At 44.7% G+C, this 22,803-nt stretch overlaps 1 protein-coding gene across 1 annotated transcript in view; it reads right to left on the reverse strand.

The window, feature by feature from the left end:
- The window catches only part of LOC119437320 (cytochrome P450 3A6-like), a 134,707-nt gene that overhangs the window by 9,358 nt on the left and 102,546 nt on the right, over nt 1-22,803 (reverse strand). The window contains exons 11-12 of the mRNA XM_037704374.2: nt 20,172-20,263; nt 9,224-9,361 (exon numbers count right to left, since the gene is read on the reverse strand). Coding sequence (XP_037560302.1) covers nt 9,224-9,361; nt 20,172-20,263 — 230 coding nt within the window. The remainder of the gene's footprint in view (nt 1-9,223; nt 9,362-20,171; nt 20,264-22,803) is intronic.

Raw genomic sequence — 22,803 nt, forward strand, 5'->3', positions numbered from 1 at the left:
AAACGAAGTTAAAAACAACTGTATGCCCCTATATATAGCTAAGACTTAAACTGTCATAAGGGACACAATCTAGGCAAATGATTCGGGCCTACGTGGACACCAACTCCACCTACAGCAGCTTGGCACGTTTCCTCGCTGCCTTTACTTTAGGGATGGTCGATGAAATGTTTTAATCGATTAACGATTAATCGTTCGTCGCTTTAGCGTATCATCGATTAATCGATTTCGATGCGGGGTTTTTCGTCGATTAATCGATTAATCGACTTTTTTTCGGGCGCTTTAAAAAGGCTGAAACACAGTTATCTATTCACGTAATTACCTATTTTAACGCTTGAAAGGTGGGACCAGGATAAGACATACAAGCGTATAAATTTTGATAAAGAATAATGTTTAATATGTTAGAGGTCAACTATAATTGCCACTAGTGACTAGTGAAGGAATAAGCAATATACAGAGTTTTCATATTGACACGTGTACTTGTTTATCTTTCCCGGGTGACCGCTTTTCACCGGCTAACAAATGTTAAGGTGGTGGTCCCACTCCGGCGGCACCAGCCCCCCGTTTCGAGTACTTTTGGAGCAACCGTGGTGGCTCTTCTACTAAGGATATAAAGTTGTCGTATATGCCATAAAAAAGCCTAATTCTTGTAGATTCCAACTATTTATATTATAAAGAAATTGAATAATGTGATTTAGAAATAAATGTTCAAGATCAAGCATGATATACATGGTTTTTGCGAAATGTGTCTCAGTTGTGACCATATTTAGAAGAAACTACCGCATTTACTGCATTGCGGCTTGCTCTGTAGCTTTAGGACATATTTATCTATTTCCTAGACGCAGCAAAATAATGTTGAATTTTTACTTTTTGGATAATTTGCTTTTGAAGATTGCCAAATATCGCAACTTCTGTTGTAAACAGCCCGGCCACTACATGCTCTAGAAAGCTTAATTTTGGACAATTAGAGTTCAAGGAATTTCCATGTAGGACGCTAAATTTCATTCATGTACCTTTATTAGTTTTACACCGCACCTTCGTAGCTTTAGTACCTTCCCGCAAAAATGGGCAAAAGTAGGACCAGAATTCTAAATAATGATTAATTTCGGTCGCATTATTAGGAAAGCCAAGAAAGGTACATAAATGAAATTTTGCATCCCAATGGGAAATTGCTTGATCTCTAATTTGTCCAAAATTTAGCTTCCTTGAGCGTTTAGTTGCCGGGCTGTTTAAAACAGAAGTTGCGATATTTTGGCAAACTTCAAAAGCAAATTATCCAAAAACTAAAAATTTAAGATTGTTTTGCTGCGTCTAAGAAATAAATATGTCCTAAATCTACAGAGCAAGCCGCAATGCAGTAAATGCGGTAATTTCTTCTAAATATGGTCACAACTGAGACACAGTTCGCAAAAACCATGCATCTCATGCTTGTTCTTGAACATTTATTTCTAAATCACATTAATCAATTTCTTAATATTATCTATAGTTAGAATATACAAGAATTAAGCTTTTTTATGGTATATACCACAACTTTATATCCTAAGTAGAAGAGCCGCCGCGGTTGCTCCAAAGGTACTCAAAACGGGGGGCTGGTGCTGCCGGACCGCCACCTTAAACGTTATCGCTCGGCGCAGGAAGCGCCTGCATGTATCGGAATTTTCTCGAACGTTATCGATGCTTCTACCCGTTGTCAGTTGTCACCGACGCTTATCTAATGTGATTGTATGAGTGTCGCCAATTGTTTAGTACCTTCTGGAAGACACGCGGGTACCAGAGATTACTCTGGAACCTTCGATGACTCATGTATAAAAGCCGACGCGCTTCGCCGCTGATCAGATTTCGACGATCGCCGATTGTGTTCGCCGCTATCGTTGTGCTTCGAGTGAAACTTGCTTTTGTGGGCACAGGCTCGCCCAATAAAAAGTCCGTTTCGTCATTCACAGTTTTGCGACTGTTTTCTTCATCGTAACTACTACGTGACAACTACTACGGAATTTTTAAAAATCGCCTGTGGCAGGTAGCATAATTTCTATCGTTGAGCGGTGGACATTAGTAGCATGAGCAATCGAAAGACATATTCAACCAATTAACAAAAATTGACTAATGAACTTCTTGGTTAATTACTTTATGACACATATCGCCATTTACGAATTGTAGCCGGTGAGTTTGCAAGACGCATCTACTTGAAATGAATTTCCAGGATGACACCAGTTTCGAGATACTATTTCTCAAAGTGTGGGACGAAATACATGGACGTTACAGTTACTTTTGTGCTTCAATGCATTTTGGTAAAAAATTAAGTGGAACAGTGCATTTTTACGGCGAGTGTGATGGCGCATATCTCCAAACTGGTGTCATTCTGGAAATTCATTGCAAGTGGATACGCCTGACAAGATCACCGGCTACAATTCGTAAATTGTTATATGTGTCGTAAAGTAATTAATTAAGAAGTTAATCAGTGATTTTTCGTTAATTAGTTGAATATGTGTTTCGATTTCTCGTGCGAATTCGCGCCTCATCGAATAACCCAGATCAATGATAAAATTATGCTACCTGCCACAGGCGATTTCTAAAAATTCCGTAAAACTTAAAAATGAACACCCTGTATGTTAAAAATGGCGCTTACTGAGGAGGGTGGGCATGGAGGAAGGAATAATTAGAAGAGAACATCGCAGCACGACTGACATCAAGAAGTAATGGCGCAACACGTTATGGCCACATCAGAGCGCGCGGTAGGTTTAATCCTGCCGGGTGCAGGGCAGCAGCGCAGCTGAACGGGTGCGCACTGATTTGAAACTGCTGCGAACCTAACATTATCGGCCAATACGTTGTCACTCAGGGTCACGTGTTGACCCTACTGCGAAGTAAAAAGCGAAGGAAATCGCGTGACGGTGAGTTCGCTTGCCAAGACTAGCTGCCTCACGTAATGCTCTCGCCTAGTTTATTTCTTCCTCCACGGGGGCGGCCTCTCTCCGGGCCCCAGGCAGCCTGTGTGACGTGCGCGTAAAGCGGGGAAGCGCTTGGCCAGCTCGACATGACTCGGGAAAACAGTCGACAGTCGCTCTCGGTCTTCGCAGCCGCGCGGTCGTTGCTCGTACTCCGCATTCTACAGTACGATTTCAAAATTTTCACGCCACTTTAGTCACTGTCTGGAAAACGATTAATCGAACTGCTTTAATCGATTAAACCGATTAAATTAAAGGTACACATCGATGACGATTAATCGTTTTGCGGCGTACTTTTAGTCGATTAATCGATTAATCGTTCATCGATATTACCATCCCTACTTTACTTCAAGGCTGGATCCCCGCCGCTGCTCCAGGAACCTTACCTAAGCATCCATTTTTATGCAAGGTATGCGTGTATTCATGCGCGTGACTAAACGGACATTAGCGTAGCTTGCACAAGTGGTGCAAAGCTAAAGAAACAGCGGAGCTGATCGGCACCTAGCTGGTCCTGCCCTTTACGGGTTAAGCTTTTCCGGAATTTATTGATTATTGATCGATTACCTATTGATTGGCTATCGCAAGGTATCGGCCACGTATTTGGGCTACGCTAATCGCTACGAAGTCATCCGCAGCATTTTCCGGAATTTATCGATTATTTATTGATTATCGATTAGCTATTGATAGGCTATCACAAGGTATTGGCCACGTATTTGGGCTAGGCTAAGCACTACCAAATCATCCCTTGCATTTTCCGGAATTTATTGTTTATTAATCGATTATTGATTAGCTATTATTGGCTATCGCAAGGGGATGCGAGGTGCAGCTGTGCGCAGTGACGTCATCGCTAGGCGAGTTTTTGAGAACACTACGCGGAGAAACAAAAAGCGTAAACAGCGCCGCTGTTAAAAATTTAATGATGCGTGCACTCAGTTCCTGAAAGCGCAAGGGGCACCCAACACGACTAGGCGTAATCTCTGACAGCTCTTCTAAGATGACCGAGAACAGGTCACCAAAAATCTCTCTTCGTTTGCGTTTTTTTTGTCCCCCAGGGGAAGGTTCGGGAACACTTTCGGCACCGCACCCTCGGCAAGTGTCCACTTGTCTCGTGGCACCTCAACCGTCTGTCCATTGATAATATGCACAAAAACTTTAAGATGTCCTGCTCATGATAGTGTAAATCACACACCATGGATTTCGCAGAGAGCTCCCGGTCGTCAGGAGGAATCGCTCTGTTCAACGCCGAGCGAAGGGTCGCACTGCTGGGAGCACATAAGAAGTGGCGCGCCGAACTCTCGACATCGTTCGATAGCCGCTTGTTGCAGTCAGGAACTCAGCACGTCGGCATCGTCTGGTAATATCATTAACAAACGCGGCGAAGGCTACAGTTTCGCGGATGACATGCGAGGAGTTTTTTATTTTCTCAAAATGGACCAAATCCCGAAGCCGAAACTAGACTAAATTTGGCTGCAACGAAAACTACTTGCAATTGGCTTCCATTTACGACACTGTTCAAAACGAAATGGGCCAAATGCACATAGAAACACGTACTCAAAGGAGCTATCCCGAATCAAAAATGAGCCAAATGCGAGGCATGTTTCAATCAAAGTGAGCCAAATCCACTCAACCAATGGGGGAGCTACCTGCGCACCCCGTGACCAAACAGCCGAAATGGCCGCCACTACTCTGCTTCCCGCTTGAACGTGTGGCTTCGTTTTGGTGTTTCTTATCCAAGTTTGCTCGTTTGAAATGGAAGAAGACGGTAACGAAGAGATTGGGGACCGGTCCGTTCCCAGAAGAAGTGGTCCTAGACTACGTAACGAGCGGGAAGCGCGAAACGTAGCACAGCCCAATTGCGGCCACAATAAGAAAACGTTGAAGTGCGCTCTCGTTTCGACAACTTCCGCAAGAAGTTTCAAGCAGAAATTCCTGGGATTCCCGAAAGAAAAGCCTGGTGCTTTTATTTAAATGTCTTGCTCTTCGGAATCCGTGAAGCGCCGGAAAACAGGGATACACGCCCCCCCCCCCCCCCCCCCCCGGTGGGCTCTCAGCGACATACAAGGTACGCCTCCACGATGAAAAAGTGATTCCAGTGTGTCGCGATATGTTTTGTGCTGTGCAAGGAGTCAGCCGCAGTACCGTCACAAGATTGCTAAAGCACAAGCATGAGAACGGTGAAATCAAGCCTGAAAGTCCAGGCGGCGACCACAATTTAAGAAAGTATGGTCACAAGCGTGCAACAATGGATTGCAGCTAGAAAATCACAGTCGATAATACTTTCATGCAGAATATTTCTAAAAAAATTATTCACATAATGATTTTTTTTCTTTTTTGCGTTGCAAAGACCTGCATCAATAAACGTTTTTTTTAAAATGGGCCAACTCCTGTGTGACGAATCTATTTGTGCCAGATCCAAACTTCAAAGGTTAATATCTGGTATAGTAATGACGTCACATCTTTATTTTAGTGCTCCCATGAGGTCCTCATATCTGTACCATGAAAAAAATTAATTCAGCAGGCGCCACCGTTCTATCAGTAGGAAAGAACGATGTTTTTCTCAATTCCACTTAAAGTGGACCTGGCTCTTTTAGAAAAAAAAAAACTCCTCATGCTTCATGAAATCCGCCGTCAACAACCAACCACAGAATACACCAACGCTGCACAGCGTGTTTCGTCCGGCCAGTTCGCGTAGCCGGCTAGTGGGGAAGTGAAGCTGGGTTCGACGGCAGCGCCATGAAGGCGCGGGTGGGTGGCGGTTCCGCGCAAAGCCGCAGAGTTTTACAACTGAAGCTAGTCTAGTAATGTTGGTGCCACCAGTGAGTAAAACTAGAGTGTACTAGAATGGGGGAGTAGGTCTAGCGGACGCCTTGGCAAGCTCCGATGGTGAAGCAAAAAAACCTTGAAATTGCGGCGGCGCTGCGATCGCCTTATTCTGAATATCCGGCCAATAAATGTTGAATCCGGCCGTTTCGGCAGCGCTCATTGGCTGAGGCGAGCTCTAGGGCTGTGTAGCCGTTATCTGCTCGGCGCACCTGTCGTTGTTAAGTCGTTTGTATTCTTTCCGCCGCTCTTTTTCCATTTTACTTACAATAGATCGGTGGGGAATAATATCAGTGTGGCCGCCACCGAGTATCCGCCTGTGAAAGCTCCATGCAGCTGCGATAGGGTCTCCGTTGCGACAAGTGTCCGGTCAGCGCGCGGGGCCGCTCCTTCGGGAAAAAACGACGGTGGCGCCACGAACTTTTCAATGAAAAAAAAAAAAGAGTCAGCGGGGAGTCTGCGTTGGACCCACTCCCCCAAACTAGTACACTCTAGTAAAACGGCACCCGCAGACGTCGCTACGGCTTTTTTTTTTTGCGCGGCCAGAAACAGAGCCAAGACTACAGCCAAGACAGAGTCGACGGCAGTGCGAAAGCGGAAAGTAAAGTGCGCGCCCGGTGATTGCCGACGCTCATCGCAATGGACCAACTGGTTGACGACCCTGACATCGACACATTCGCTCGCGATGCTGGGCTCGATTTTAGCGATTGAAGCTCCGATGAGCGTCAGATGCTGCCGTGGGCTCACGCTGCCTGCGTCGTTGCCTACTACGACGGCAACCTCGACCCCGGCTCTTCCGAGCGCGAAAGCAGTAAGGACTCCAGAAATGTGACGTCGGGTGACGAAGCTGGTCACCGTGTGGACGTGCCATCGCGCCAACCGTTCAGGCATCCCGAGACATCACATGGACGTGGCATTCTCTGCTGCTAGCAAATTCAAGTGCGAGTTTAGCGAGCCAGCAACACCAGCGCAGCACTACGCGATATCGGAAATACGTAAACTCGAAAGCGCGCGCGGCGCAGAGTCGAGCGAAAACGAAACCTTTTGACCACCTGTGTCGTTATCAGGTGTAACGGCCAAAAAGGTATTTTTCTAAGAATTTAGAATAGAAGTAGACGAGTAGCATTTTCTTTCGTCTTATAATCCCACGAAATAACCTTTTTAACACGAGTGGTTGAGTGCTAGTGACATGTTTTTTTAGGAGTGTCTTCGTCATCGGGTAAGTGCCGGAATGTCCCTGGGCTTTGTCCTGCATCTTGTCTGCTCTTGTCATCTTGTCATCTTTGTCCTGCTCTTATCTTGTCCTGCATTTCCATCGATTTCTCGATTACTGAAGCGCTGTTCGCGATTATGGGCGCTATAACGTAAAATGATTCCAAACTATTTGATTCCAATTTCTGCAATCAGCCTCCACGATTGGTCAAAACGTTTTCGGGCCACTCCCAACTTCGCCTGTCTGTCACGCGACGTCACGACAACAGTGATAGCTCCCCATCTGAAATAACGTGTACACACTGATTATGCATGAATAAACAGCGCAAAAGAAAAATAATTATTCCTGATTCGACGCCTTTTCACAGTTAGCCCTCTGCTATTGGTACAATGTTTTCTGGCTACGCCCACTTCGCCTGTCTGTCACGCCATGTCACAAAACCGCGAAAACTTTCCACGTCAAAGTGACGTGTACGCGAAAAAATGCATTAATATGCCGAGCAAAACTGAAAAATTTTCTGAATAGCCACAGACTGCCCCGTTCCGAAAGGAATAGAAGATGGCTGCCCGCCGATCGCTCAAGCCCTCGCTACTCGCACCTGCCGGCGAGCATGTATTTAGTTGCGCATGATAAACCTTTTTGCGTGGCAGTAAAACGTTATCGAGCCCTTTCGGCATGCATACAACATCGCTTTGCCAACTCTTCCTTGCTGAGGATCCGTTTTAGCGGCATTCATATCCTTCCGTTGCACGCCGCCACGATTTTCGGCCAGCCACCGCAAGCTAAGTAAGGCGAAGCGGACCAATCGGAAAAGCCGGCACCGCCCTCTTCATGCGGTTATCTATTTTCACTCTGCTGGCTTGCCCCTTCGAAACCCTCTCCATCAGAGTTTGCTCCTCGCCTCTTGTCAGCCAATTACATAAGAAAAACCGCTGAGTGTGGACAACGTTATTGGTTTTGAAAGCGAACAAATGTGACCTCCTATAAACGAGGATAGTGTTTGGTTGGGTTGTTCAGACAACGCTGCGGGTCATCGCCCGATGCTTGCGTCGATGGTTACGTAAATTTGACGTCAGGAGTTTGTAATCAAAACAGTTTGGAATCATTTTACGTTATAGCGCCCTATATTTCCGCCTTGGACGTTCTAGAGCATTGCTCTATCACTTTAGCTTGACTTTTTATTTGACTTTAGTGTCGCTCTAAACATGTATCCATAGTGACGCTGTACCTATACAACAACATTGTGCCTATTACAACTGTACCTATTAGCAACAGTGGCTTAACTTTTCAGGTTTGTTTCTGCCTGCGTTTATAGTGTTGCAGTGCTTTGATTTGAAGATGCCTTAACGAAAAATTCCGCTACAGCTTTTTGTTCTTGTCTCTGGCGGCGGCTGCTACTACTCCCGCAGCAGCTGCTAATGGCGTGGCCGCGCGCGGCCGCGCTCCCCTTATCTTGAAAGGGATCTGCGATGGGGACAGAGCGTCGAGTGCTCATAGCCTTCTGAGACCTGAATAGAATTATTGAATGTAATCGCTCTTCAAGATGGTTTTATTGCGGTGACAATAATACAGACACTCCAAGCGTATTTGGGCCGTCACCGTCGCCGTGATGTTCCGTATAAAGTCCAAACACGGTGACATCGTCGCCTCTCGCCGTACGCACCATGTGTGAAAGCTTGCGAGGGTCAGCTGACGATCGCGGATCAATCTCGCGCGCGCGAAGGGAAAAGGCGGGGCGGAAGCGCGCCGTCTTCTGTCGCGCGCGAGGCACGGAATGAGGCGGGAGAGGGGAGCGTTATACTCCGCCGGAGCGTTGTACTCCGGCGGCGGCTGCTGCTCACGGCGCGGCCACGGGGACGCCGAACCTTGACAGCGATCTGCGACGTGCACAAAGTGCTCACCCGCGCGGGCCTCATCTTCAAAGCGATCTGTGAAGTGGACAAAGTACGTCCAGTGCCGGTAGCTTCGCATGCGCTGTGCTTTCGACGTTTAGTTTGCGTTGAAGCTCGAAGCAGCTTGTAGGCCAATTCGATCGCTGCTGCGCGTTTTGACAGAGACTATGCGCAGTGATCGAGAGAGATGTGTTCATGCTTACTTGTGCTTGCGTGACACCGTGCTTGTTAATTTACTTAGTAAGCGAATGTTTGCAAATTTATTCTGCCAATAAAGCTGATATCCTTCGCATAGCTGTCCAAGAATATTCTACCGCAATAGCATATATAGCTACCGGATAGCATACTTCACTTACCTCTCTGGCTTAAATTTTTCTGGTTCATCCCAGTGTCTTGGATCATGGTGGAGATGGTATGTGGGGACAACCACGGACGTTCCTTTTTTGATGAGGTACTTGCCGCACCGATGGTCTTCCTCTGCACACCGTGATTGTCTGGAAAGAAGTGCAAGAAAATTGTGGTAAAAATGTATAGAAACAGTATTAGTTACATAAATCAAAATGCGCATTGTAAGCTCTAATATAAAAGAGTGTGCTTTGTGCACACTAAAAAGGTCAGTAAAACAAATTAAAAAGAACCAGCAAGGCTAGAAGGATTAATTGGTGCGCTAGTTCGTTTTCCATTGCTGAACACGTAACTTAGCGCAATACAACACATGCAAAAGAAAGGGAGACACAGATAAGCACTACTCGCGCCTGTTTGATAGCCGGGAAGGACTCTACATATTTATCCTCTTGTCACGCATGCGCATACACAACAATAAGAAAGGGCACATGTACACTCATGGACAAATGAAACCAAAACAAGAAATTAAAAGCAGAACACCTTTCGCAAGTACAAACTGGAGAGCGCGTTTCACACCACTACTTATACGGTAGCCAAAGATGGTATAAGCCCCAGAGTAGGCGTAGAAATCATAATCGTGATAACATTACATATATAATATTGTAATGTTATCAAATAATAAGTAATATAATATATATATATATATATATATATATATATATTGCTGAAATAAAAAAAAAGAACGCACCCTACCTACCCCTAGGTTTTTCGTATTTCAAGTGTCGTATTTCAAGGCGGTTGCGCAAGAAGTCGAATTCAGAATCAAGTAAGAGATAGACGGGTCGCTTATACACTGATCTCTGTTGATGATAAAGAGGGCCTTCAATGCAAGTCTAGAAGAAGCGTTACCACTCCTGACTCTACTGGTGCGTCCAAAAATCGAGCGTCACTGCCCCACGCGGTATCATAGGCCCCATATGTGCGCCCTTATCTTCCTTCTAGTTTATGTTTTGCGCATATTCCCTTACGCGGTCGTTCACGCAACGTTCGGTGTGACCGATATGCAACTTCACGCAATACGAATGCCTTGCAACCAGCAAGCACCTGGAAAAATGAAAAGCGGGAAATATTCTGTGTGAAGATGCATCAGTGAAGCAGTTAGTTCCGTCATTGGCGCTTTAAATCGAAGATGTTTTCACTATCTTCACTGTTCAACCACTCTACTAATAGTCATGAATGAAATTATTGCTCATAATGCAAGTAATAGGTATCTTCTTAAGGGTTTTTGCATCATAATACAACCAACGACGAGTCTTACACTCAGAGGCGTATAGAATATTAGCCAAAAAGTCCAAGGCAGCAGATTGCATTTAATTAGGAAAAAACGGCACGTATGTGCTAGAAAACGCCTGAATATATGCCCGGAACATGTTATTATCGAAAATATGTAGCCGATCCAGTAATGGTTGAGCATCATTATCGCCGCGCCGAGCCGCGTGGCGCTCGGATGAGGACTCCGCCTTCCAAGTAGTGCCCTACATCTTCACCGGATCACGGAACGCTCTGCAGTGAAGGCGTAGGAAGAAGCAAGGTATAGGACCTCAGTTAAGTTGTAATGTTGTTGTTGTTTCATCTTCAATCAAAATTGGTCACTGTAGGGCCGCCTGTACTATACATCGAAATTAAATCCCAGCGACTGTGAAACCCAAACAAGGAAATTGCGCAGATCCCACGCACTATGGGAATCAATGTTATGAGAAGCATTTTGCTGGTACATGGTTATCCAACATTGTTCGTGGTTCTGGAAAACTATACGAGGTGAACCAACGAGTTTGTGCAAATTGAGCAGTCATATTTCCGGGTCGCGATCATATGTGTATGTGACGCCAGCAGCTCTATGACGACCACGTTGAAGACGACCGCACGGCGACAGCAGCACGATTTCTACGCATGCCGTTAGACGCGAGCTTACGGCATGATAGTTCTTGGTGTCTGCATAGGTAGTGAACGAGCGTTAGCGAGACAAACAGAAATTGGGACGTCGTAAACGACTGCCGTGCTATGCAATCGTAGGTACCTATGCCTATGTCATATGGGCTATATTAAAACTACGATACCATTTGCACTCCCGCGAAGAAATGTTAAAGCCTGATTAACTTCAGCGATCATTAAGCCGGCAAAACGTCGCGCAATTTCTACGTAGCGTTAGCTGCGACGAGCAAAATACTGGAAAAATTGTGACCGAACAGTCAAATTCCATGAACCCGTTTCTGTCTACATAATTACTATATTACAAATTGATATTGCGAGGAACATAGATTTTGAAATTTCATTTTGTGATCTTAACTCTCCATCCAGATTTAATTGTTTACAAACGTTCATCTATACGCAACAATGTTGCCACACCTCTCTAGTGAAGTTCATATTATATGATTCCGTTACTGTCCACGTAATTACTACACACCTGCATTATACCAAGGAACATATATTTCAACTTTCCTTTTGACGCCTTAACGCTCTATCCACTTTTAATTGTTGACAGACTTACAGCAATACGCAATAGCGTTGCTACACGCTTCTGTCGATCCGTATATATTTTATGAACACGTTTCTATCCACCTAATTACCATATTACATCTTCATTTTGCGAGAACATACGTTTCCAAGTTTCATTTTATCACTTCAAAGCTCCATTCATTTTTAATTGCTAGCAGACTTTTAGCTATATGTAACAGCGTTACCACACGTTTCTGCCAAACTGCGATATTCTATGAACACGTTTCTTTCTACCTACTTACTACATTACACTTATATTTTACGAGGACCATATATTTTAAACTTTCGTGTTGACACTTCAACACTCAATACACTTTTAATTGATAACAGACTTTCAGCTACACGCCACGACGCTACTACAATTTTATACTGAACTGTCATATACTGTGAACCCCTTTCTGTCAACATAATTACTATATTACAACTTGATTTTGCCAGGAATATATATTTTCACCTTTCGTTTTGGCACTTTAATGCACCGACCGCTTTTAATTGTCCGCTAGCTCTCACGTCTAGAAAACACCGTTGTCACACTTTTCTGGCCAACTGTCCTAATCTATGAACCCATTTCCGCCGACCTAATTACTACACATTGCCTTGACTTTGCGATTAACATATATTTTAAAATTTTATTTTGCCAATTTAACGCACAATCCAGTTTTAATTATCGACAGACTTTCAGACAGTGTTGCCACACTCTTCTGCCCAACTGTCATGCTCAATGAACCCATTTCTTTCCACCTAATCACTATACTACAGTTACATTTTCCCGAGGAACATGTATTTTCAAATTTATTTCGTTTACTTTAATGCTCCATCCAATTTTAATTGTTGACAGACTTTCAGCTATGAGCAACAGTGTTGCCATACTTTTGTGCCCCATTGTCATACCCTATGAACCCATTTCATTCTACGTAATTACTGTGCTAAACTTAGATTTTGCCGAGGACCATATATTGTCAAATATCGTTTTGAAATTTTAACACTATAGCCGCGTTTACATGAATGCGACAGTGGCGCATTGCATCACATTTCTAGCTCACCGCATTCATGTAAACAGTGGTAATGCGCTAGGAAGGCGCATCGTATTAATGCGCGAGGCGATTGCAGATTTACGGGCGGGAGTCGACTCACTCATGTGGCGCTACGTTCTCGGGAGAGTTAATGCACTACATGTAAAAGGCATCGCATCGCCTTTCCCAAATGCGCTGAGAAATGCGATGCGCTACTGTCGCATTCATGCAAACGCGGCTTATACCTACTTTTAATTGTTGACTGACTTTTTGCTATATGCAGTGGCGTTGCCACACTTTTCTGTAGAACTGTTATGTTCTATGAACTCGTTTCTGTCCACCTAATCGCTATATTACACCTTGATTTTGCAAGGAACCTACATTTTCGAGTTTCATTTGGGCACTTTAACGCTCCATCCCGTTTAAATTGTTGCAGACTTCGAGCTTTGCGCAACCGTGTTGCCAAACGTTTATGCCCCCATTGTCATACAATATGAACCCGTTTCATTCCACGGAATTACTGTGCTACACCTAGATTTCGCCAAGGAACATATATTTTCAAATTTCGTTTTCACATTTTAACAATATAGCTCCTTTCATAAAGATATATGTTTCATGCAGCTATATGAAACATACAGCTATATGTTTCAGATATATGTTGCATATAACTGAGAATCAGGTTGACTGACTTTCAGATATATGCAACAGCATTGATACACTTTCTTTTGAAATTGTTATATTCTATGAACTTGTTTTGGTCCACCTAATTACTACAACTCCCACGCATTATGCCGAGGAACATGTATTTTCACCTTTCGTTTTGACACGTTAACGCACCATCCACTTTTAATTGTTGTCTGGCTTAGAGCTGCAGGCAACACCGTTGCTACACTTTTCTGGATAAGTGTCGTACTCTATGAACTCAGTTCTATCAACATAATTATACTATGCCTAGATCTTACCAAAGAACATGTATTCTCAAATTTTATTCTCGCACTTTAACGCGCTATCCAGTTTTTATTGTTGACAGACGTTCAGATATAAGCAACAGTGTTGCCACATTTTACTGTCCAAATGTCATACTCAATGAACCCGTTTGGGTCCCCCTAATCACTATATTACACCTACATTTTCCCGAGAAACATGTATTTTCAAATTTATGGAGTCACTTTAACGCCCAGTGCAGTTTTTCTTGTTGACATGCTTTCATGTATACGCAACAACGTAACTACACCTTTCTGCCAAACTGTCATATTCTATGAACCTGTTTCTGTTCAACTAATTACCATATTACACCGTGATTTGGCGGGGAACACAGTGAGCCGCAGTGTACGTAACTCGGCCGCTCCATCATTCCTTGCACGAGTGCAAGATGAGCGACTCAAAATAGTGCGTGCGTATTATCTGACTAGTCCCACTAGGCAGTCATTTTACTCCGAATCTGCTGTATTGTAAACCTTGTGAAGGAGAAAAAAATTGCCCGTGAGCTTAAGTCGAAAACAAATTTATAGGCGCTTGCCAAATTAAAAAGAATATATATATATAAGCACATAAAATAGGGCTGCAACATTGCCCCAGCGTACATTCGTTTTTCTTATTTGTACTGCATAGAGGTAAAATAACCTTGTCTAAAAGGAAAATTCCCCATATCGCCCATGTATTGAAATCGGGAACCACAAGGCCGCCGCCATGTTGATACTCTGTGCAGGCGCGGAGGGGCAGACGACAAGATGCGATTCAGACGAGGTGCGCAATCAACGCTATCCCAAGGCTCCGTCGGTATGGTAGCGTCATCTAGTTAAGGCGCCTGCAAACGCTGCCTTTCGGACACCGTAAGTTTTACATCAAAATTTTCTAAATAGCCATCCGATCTTTCTGAAAAATATACGGAATTAACTTCTAACGTTGGCCGTGCCTACGTGATACGTGCAAGTGCTTGCTTTTGCATAATATTTTGAATATTTTTAGTGTTACAAAAATAGTTGCAGCAACATGGTTCCGCCTATGGGGTTCCCATTTTTTCGCCCAGCTTTTCCTCTATATACATATAGAGTCAGTATACTAACTCTATGTTGTATTGGGTAGCCTAATAACGGGTCATGCAAGCGCCGGCTTTAATGGCGGTCTCCATTCTCTGAGGCGACACCCATAGAGCGAATCGATGAAGGCGGTGTCATGCTGAAGGCGCTTCCACTCTTCTGTTGCTTGCCACATTTGATCGCGGCTGCTGTGAATGGCGTCCACGCGTCACTCATGTGTTGCCTCTCGCGATCTCCCGATTAGCGAGGCAGCCGCGCCACACTTCGCTCCGTTTGCAATGTGCCGCACGAAACAGATTATCCGGGCCAGCTACGCTACTCACAGCGTTCTCTTCCTAATATAAACCGTGTACCTAAATAACCATAGTATAAAATATTCACACGCGAAATGAAGACACGCGTAGAGCTGCAGTCACATTTCGCATTAGGGAGTATCCAAACCTTCAGCGAATTTCTTTATGTTGTTTCGGTCTCTTGGGCTCTAGGCGCATATTTGCGTTCCTGCTGCACTTCGACACGGCACGCCGGCGCTATTTGACCCCGGCAAGGCGATAAATTTTGTTTGACCGTCTGCACTGCATTTCAAGCAATTTAGGCTTAAGGCACGGTACCGAGCGTTGGGACGAAGTTAGCGAAAAACAGCTCGGCCGTTGTCGCGTGTTAGTTTGGCAGGTACTGAATCTTACTGGTACATGTTTGCGGCGCTTTCTATGGGCCCCAGCATTATTATAACTTATTTAAGTAGTTTTTGGACATGCTCGCCGCCCCGGGCGTTGTGCCGCGTGTTAGCGAAAGACGGCTCGCCTTTGTAGTGCGGTTAGGCGTCTACTGAATCTTACTGGAACATGTTTGTGACGCTTTCTATGGACCTAAACCTAATTGAAATTTTGTCAGTACTTGTAGGGGTACTTTTTTGGTATGCGTACCGGACCGCACAGGGTCTTGTGACGCAGTCAGCGAAAAACACCTCGGCAGCTGTGGTGCAGTTCGGTGTGTACTGAATTTCCCTGGGACATGTTTGCGACGCTTTATATGGGCCCCAACAATATTGTAACTAATTTCGGTACTTTTTGGGCATGCTAGCCGCGCAGTACATTGTGACGCAGTTAACAAAATACATGTCGGAGTGAAAAACAGGTAGGCCGCTGTAGCACAGTTAGCTTAAGGTTTATCAGTTCAGCCTTGACATGAATTTTACAGGGCCAAGTTCGTGCGTCTTTTATGCCCCCCCCCCCCCCACACACACACACAACATGTACCTTCTTTCAGTACTCACGCTTGTTGGAAATACGACGAGCGTTTGCCAAGAGTGATAATACGGGAGTATTTTGCTTGCGCCATCAGAACGCGCATAAGGTGGCGGCGAGGAGCACAAAAACCAGAAACTTTTAATTTGAAAATTCCCTCTTCGGAACCACTGAAAAGAGGCTCAGCATCCATGTATTTGTCTTGAGTGCAAGCAGAAGGCATTCTGCGAGCATCTAGCACGGTATGACTGGGAGCTTGTGCTGTGGCCACCTCTGTGTACGTGGCGCATCATCGTGTCGGCTGACACCAAGTTGTCTCGAAAACGTGCAGTCACCCGTGTATTTGTCATCTTAAGGAGTATAAAATACGGCCCAGGAATTGGGGACTGCTTGTAAATCAGATGTCTTCGTCCTATGTCATGCATTATATTTTTTGGGAATGGTCACGTGTTCTCTATGCCATGTTTCTAAGAGCGAGTTGCCTTTCTTCGTGATGTCGCCCTTTCACCACTTTCGCACGTTTCGCCTCTACGCGCAGTTTTCCTATAATGTCTAAAATACCAAAATAACGCATGCTTGTAATTTACTTTTTTCCGCTGATGCCATCCGGTTGAGCTTCGTACGGAAACTCCTGCTGCTTACCTGGTGTCACAACATTTTATGAACACACAAGAAGCGTGCAACGAGCATTTACATAGATCCAAATAAACATTTCCTCATTTCACGGGGCGTCTTGTGTCTACTTTATGAAATTGCACGTTGCACAGAGGAGAGATTCGATGGAGGCTCGTAAACATAGCTGGCAACCATGTTTATTTTAAGGAACAAGAACAAACAATACCGCACCAAGACAGCGCGCGGTTGAGCAGTAGAAGCAAAAGCAAATACCGCACCCATCAGCGCAGCCTGCCTAACCCGCACCAGCTATCGTTGAAAACGCGCGTGCCCAAAACCAAAACCAGAAGTGTGGTTCGGGTTCTGACGTCAGCCGTTTGGTGCGCTACAGTCAATAGGGCCGCTGGGCTGTATGGGAATTCCTGCTCTTGTTGAATGTCTTTATGGTGCCACTGACAACTCGTCGCGTCGATTGATATAAAAGAATCGGTTTAAAATACGATCTAAAGTCTAAAAGTTCCGTGAAACGGTTGCCCGAAGAACAAAAAATAAAAAAGCATGATAGGAAAAACAGTGACTCGCTGTAAGTCACTGTGACACATAACCGTCTTATCGGCTGTCGGTGGCCATTATAATGCCGTGAGCTGTCATTTTCGACAAATGCAGGCGTGGTGTGAGTGCCAACAGTTAGCGGAAGAGGACCCCCCTTTCCCCTCTGTTTTCGAGAGCGCCATCCGCGTAGCGCTCTAACTCGGTTTCGAGGCTAATTGCCACGTGTTCGCGTGTTTCCGCTCATAGTGCTCGTGATAGTACGTCTGGCTACCTGCCAATACTAGAGTGTTTTAGCTGAGCGCTTGCTGTCCGCTCCGCTCAGACCGGCATATGCTAGCGAATGCCACACAACCGCTTTGCGGGAACACAATTGCGCTTGCGCACAACGCTCACATCGGCAGCGGAACGAAGACCGCATCCCTCGCTCCGCTACAAAGCCGACTGAGCGGAGCGTGACAGCGTGTCTACTTGGTCTCTTCGTCGTTTTGCAGCTGAGTTGATTGCGCGTCGCTTGCGTCTCGGCAAGGCACGCTTATCAAATGCGAAATCTACGCAGTTCCCTGCAGTATCTCGGAGCGTGAAATCTGAGCGGAGCGGAGCGGAAGCGGCGCTCTGCTTAAACTGTCTACTATCGCTGTTCTCGATTAGCCATGACCCTACTATACAGGATGTTCATTTTTAGGTTTTACGGAATTCTTATAAATTGCCTGATGCAAATAGCATAATTCATATCATTGAACTGGGTTATTCGATGAGACGGACATTAGTAGCAGGAGAAATCGAAGCACATATTCAACTTACTAAAAAAATTCCCTAATAAACTTCTTAGTTAAATACTTTGACACATATTGCAATTTACGAATTGTAGCCGGTGAGCTTGTCAGGCGTACCCACTTAGAATGAATTTCCAGAATGACACCAGTTTGGAGACATGCGCCATGAAACTCGCCGTCAAAAGGCACTTACTTTTATACCAAAACGGTGTTTTATACATTGAAGCTCAAAAGTAACTGGAAAGCCCATGTATTTCATCCCACACGTTGGGAAATAGTATCTCAAAACTGGTGTCATCCTGGAAATTTATTTCAAGTGGATGCGTGTTGCAAGCTCACCGGCTACAATTCGTAAATTGCAATATGTGTCATAAAGTAAATAACTAAGAAGTTCATTATTAAATTTTTGTTGATTAGTTGAATGTGTGTTCCCATTTGTCGTGCTGCTAATGTCCGCCTTTTCGAATATCCCAGCCCAAGGATAAGAATCATGCTACCTGCCACGGGCGTTTTTTTTAAATTCTGTAAAGCCTAATTTTAAACACCCGGTATAGGTTCTCAACGACTGGACTTTTGCAGGCTTGCGAGAACTCGATTAAGGGCATACAGTAGTTTCAATGCACATAAAGTTGTCAATGTCTGCAGCTTGTCCAGTAGCACGCGAAGAGTGCACGCACCAGTAGCACCACCATTAGTAGTAGCAATAGCACCAGTAGCACACACCATTCAGCTAAGCATTGACAAGATTTGCTGATCTTATTTGTTATTTTGTGAGGAGCAGATAAGCTGTCTAATACTGGCGAAGCGCGTTGTCATTCAGTTGGTAAATGAAGCCTCGAGAGTTCAAGCCAAGCGTCAGCTGTCGTTCTGTTCACATCTTCTTTGTCCTAAGGCTCGACTGCTCATAGCCTGGGCGGCAGAGAGGTTGTGCTGTTGTTCGTGGCTCGCGTTGTGTAGACGCTTTGGACGTTCGTGAAGGGATTTCGAGACGGGGTTATCGTGGCTTAACAGATGCTTCTTGGTGTATTATTGAATAGCATTTTGACGAGAACGCAAGAAGACACACAGACACGGCGCAGACACAGCGCTAACCCCACAGACAAGGCGCTAACTTGGCGTACAATGGAGAGAAGTTCCGGCTTGGTCCGTGGTGTTTCCGTAGCAAATTTTTATCCAGGTTCCAAAACATATCGTACGCCATCCGGAAAGCTTATACCTTCAGGAACGTGAAGACTTCCGGTCACTGTTTGGCGGTCTGAACGACTAGGCGCAAATACTTGCGGACTTGAAAATTGCACACTGATGGCTCGAAGGCGTGTTAAAATTGTGCATTCAGGTAAGCTCTGTAATGTCGACCATGTTGCTGCCACTCTTCTCGTAGAATTTTGAGAACTCTTCTGCCATGTCCAATTGAAGGAATGAATCCCACAAACAGCATCCTGAGATCTTCCGGTAGAATTTACGTGCGTAAACAGAAGCTAATTAAACGTGCTCTGCATGCTGCTGTGGCGATGAGGGCATCGGTGCCACATGGATCCAGGAGTATACGTGTAGGAAAGGTCACGTTGAACAAGAAATGAAACGCAGTCGATCAGATAACTGAGCATCTTTGGCAACTTCATCTGCGCTAGTTACGACCTCATACATATAAAACCCGCCAAACTGTGACCGGAAGTCTTCACGTTCCTGAAGACTTCAGCCTTCCGGATGGCGTACGACATAGCTTGTAACTTGGACCAAAATTCGCCACGGAAACTACGAGGACAAAGCCAGAACTCCTCTCCATTGTACGCTAAGTTAGCGTCGTGTCTGTCTTTCGTGTGCCTTCTTCAGCCCTCGTCTATATGCGCTACAATCATACTGCATAATTCCATACCAACCAGCCCGCATTGAAACACTAGTTAACAGATGTGGCCGCTTTTCTAACACAGAAATGGTTTCTCACCATTTTCATTCATATTGTCATTTCCATTCGATTCAAAAGGCGGTCATTCGAAGATTCATCGCAAGGTCCGCCTAAATTTTGGTAACTTCAGCACAGTGGCCTGGTAGTGTTTATTGCTGTGCAGCCTAGCGCATCGAGAACAGGTGGGGTAAACCTGATATACTGGTGGGAGAGTAGTAGTAATTATAAGCAGCAATCGAAATTAAAAGAAATACTTACGTTATTATTGGCGGATACATTCGCATCGTCTCAGAAATTACTTGGTTTGTGTATGGAAGTTCTTTAAGAGTGTACACAGACAAGTGGTCTCCCTAAAGAAATAAAGAAAACAGTTCAATAACAGAGAAGAATAATTTTGAAAGTAAATGGCCACAACACCAGAGCTAAACGGGCATTATGTGAAGCAGTGCATAATATTTCCCTCATTAAGAAATATAGATCCAGATATATCCACCAGGCCTTAATTTTAATAAACCACGATATCACTGCATCACACTAAACATCGTCTAAGCAACCAACCTACCGTACATGCAAGACCTGCGACAAATTATCTAAAAGCGACCCACAAAAAAGCAACCTTGGATCAAGGAAGGTAAATTGTCCCCTCGCCATGAGTTGGCGCATATAAATAAAGCTTTCTTTTTTTCCCGCGAGATTTGGAGCAGCCTACTGTTACTGACAATTTCGTATGGGAAGGCTGCAATAGGATGTCAGCGTCAAGGAAAGACAGAGGCGTAGACATGCATATTAGGCGAGGTATGAAGTGGCAAAGGGTAAAAGAGGCACGTAAGGAGCATTCATGGATTATCGGCACATGTGAAGGCAAGAAGACGTGGCTTGAAGTTGCTTACCTATGGACTGGTAGTAATAGCTAAGAAATAAAATAAGGATTTAATTGATTGCATTAGAAGCGATATAAATGAGTTAAAGAAATCGCTCCAGGTCGCTTTAGTAGGAGCTATGAATGCGCACTTGGAGGATTTATATATATGGATCAAAACCGTTTTCTAGTGCTGGATCTGAGCGATCAACAGAACCTTATAGCATTTAACAGAGAGAATAAGTGTCATGGACAGGTAACATGGCAATGCTGTAGTAGGCAGTCATGTATCACTTGCACCTTAGTGTCAAAAACGCTCTACGAACCACTAAACCAAATGATATTAGACGAACATGGAAAAAATAGCCTAGGACAATCCTAAACCTTGAAATTTGGGAGACATACTACCGCAAAGCTTGACCGATTAGTATCAGAATTTCTAAATTTGCGTGAAAAGTAAATAACAGATAGTAAAAAACAATAAAAAATTGAGGCGTTTCCTGCAAAATCTGGAAGTATACGCAATTCACGACTTTATGGAGCTGGAGCTGAGACGGACAGGGCCAAAAAATTGTTGCATTGGAAAGAGGAAACCACGTAAGTGGTCGAACAAGGAAATAAAGCAAGCTATAGAAGAGCGTAAAGAGGCATCTAGGGCTCATCAAGAAGCCAAAATGTAGAGATTACACCAAGAAGAGGTGCTCCTTAGATGGAACAAATACCGGGAAAAGAAAAGGGAGGCCAGTGATGTCGTGCAAGTGAAAATTAAATGCACAAGTGAACTTTCGGTCCATACCATTCACAAAAGAGACAAAGGCGCACCCAATAGAATGCGGAACCATGCAAGAGCACTCCGAGCTCCCAGTAAAAATTAGCGAAATGCTACAAGGGATGAAGACGGTAACATCTTCGAAGGAGACGATCCGCTGCGGTATATCAGATGCGTCTTTAGGTATAACTTCGGCACGAAAGAAAGCGTAGTTCAGAGCAAACAGATCTAGCAAAACCAGAGAAGCCCAGCTGAGATATGAACATTTAGCATAGAAAACTTTTGATGGAAAAAAGCAGAAGAAAATGACCCTAATAACACGTCCCCAGGACCCGATGAAATCCCAATACAGTTAATCAAAAAGCTCGGTCCAAAGAGCAAGGCACTGCTGACTAATGCCAAAGAGCAAATGATTGCAACGAAGAAAATTCCGGTTGGATGGCGTGAAAGCAAGATGAAGAGAGAGAGAGAGAGAGAAGTCATAGGGGAAAGGCAGGGAGGTTAACCAGGCTGAGCCCGGTAGGCTACCCTGCACTGGGGAAGGGGGAGAAGGGATTGAAAGAGGAGAAGGAAGAGAGAAGTTCACAGTTCACACCTTGCACATGTACAGTCAAGCGTTCATAGCTGATTTTCATCACAGGCGGTCATACAGGCTTGTGCACTTCAAAAAACGCAGCAGCGCCTTTGTAGCCCTGTACATAGAAGACGCACGAGGCCACGGGCCCAAGATCTTCTCCTCCGTAAAAGGCCTGTCGTCTAAGTGCCCCAAAGCAGTCCGAAGGGCAATCCTCTCTTCTTCGTATCTAGGACAGTCACATAAGATATGTCTGGTGGTTTCCTCAATACCACATGTGCTGCAGTTGGCACTGTCCGCCATTCCAATTAGGAATGAATAGGAGTTTGTAAAAGAAACTCCTAATCGCAGGCGGCACAGTAAGGTTTCATCATGTCGTTTAAAACCGGGTAAAAGTTGCAATTGCATCTGTGGGTCCATGGCATATAAGCGCCGGTTAGTAAACTCTGGTGTATTCCATTTTCTTAGAGTTATAGAATGGGCAAGACTGCTGAGGTGCCGCGCTGCATCCGTTCTTGACAAAGGTATTGGTATTCTTTCATATTGGGCATGTGCTTCACGGGCAGCTTTGTCGGCACATTCATTGCCAGTGATGTTGCAGTGCCCTGGTAGCCACTGAAATACAATGTCGTGGCCTCTGACCACCGCTTGATGGTAGCGTAATCGTATCTCTGCTACCAATTGTTCA

Source organism: Dermacentor silvarum, chromosome 1 (assembly GCF_013339745.2).
Source record: "Dermacentor silvarum isolate Dsil-2018 chromosome 1, BIME_Dsil_1.4, whole genome shotgun sequence".
Taxonomy (NCBI): Eukaryota; Metazoa; Arthropoda; class Arachnida; order Ixodida; family Ixodidae; genus Dermacentor; species Dermacentor silvarum.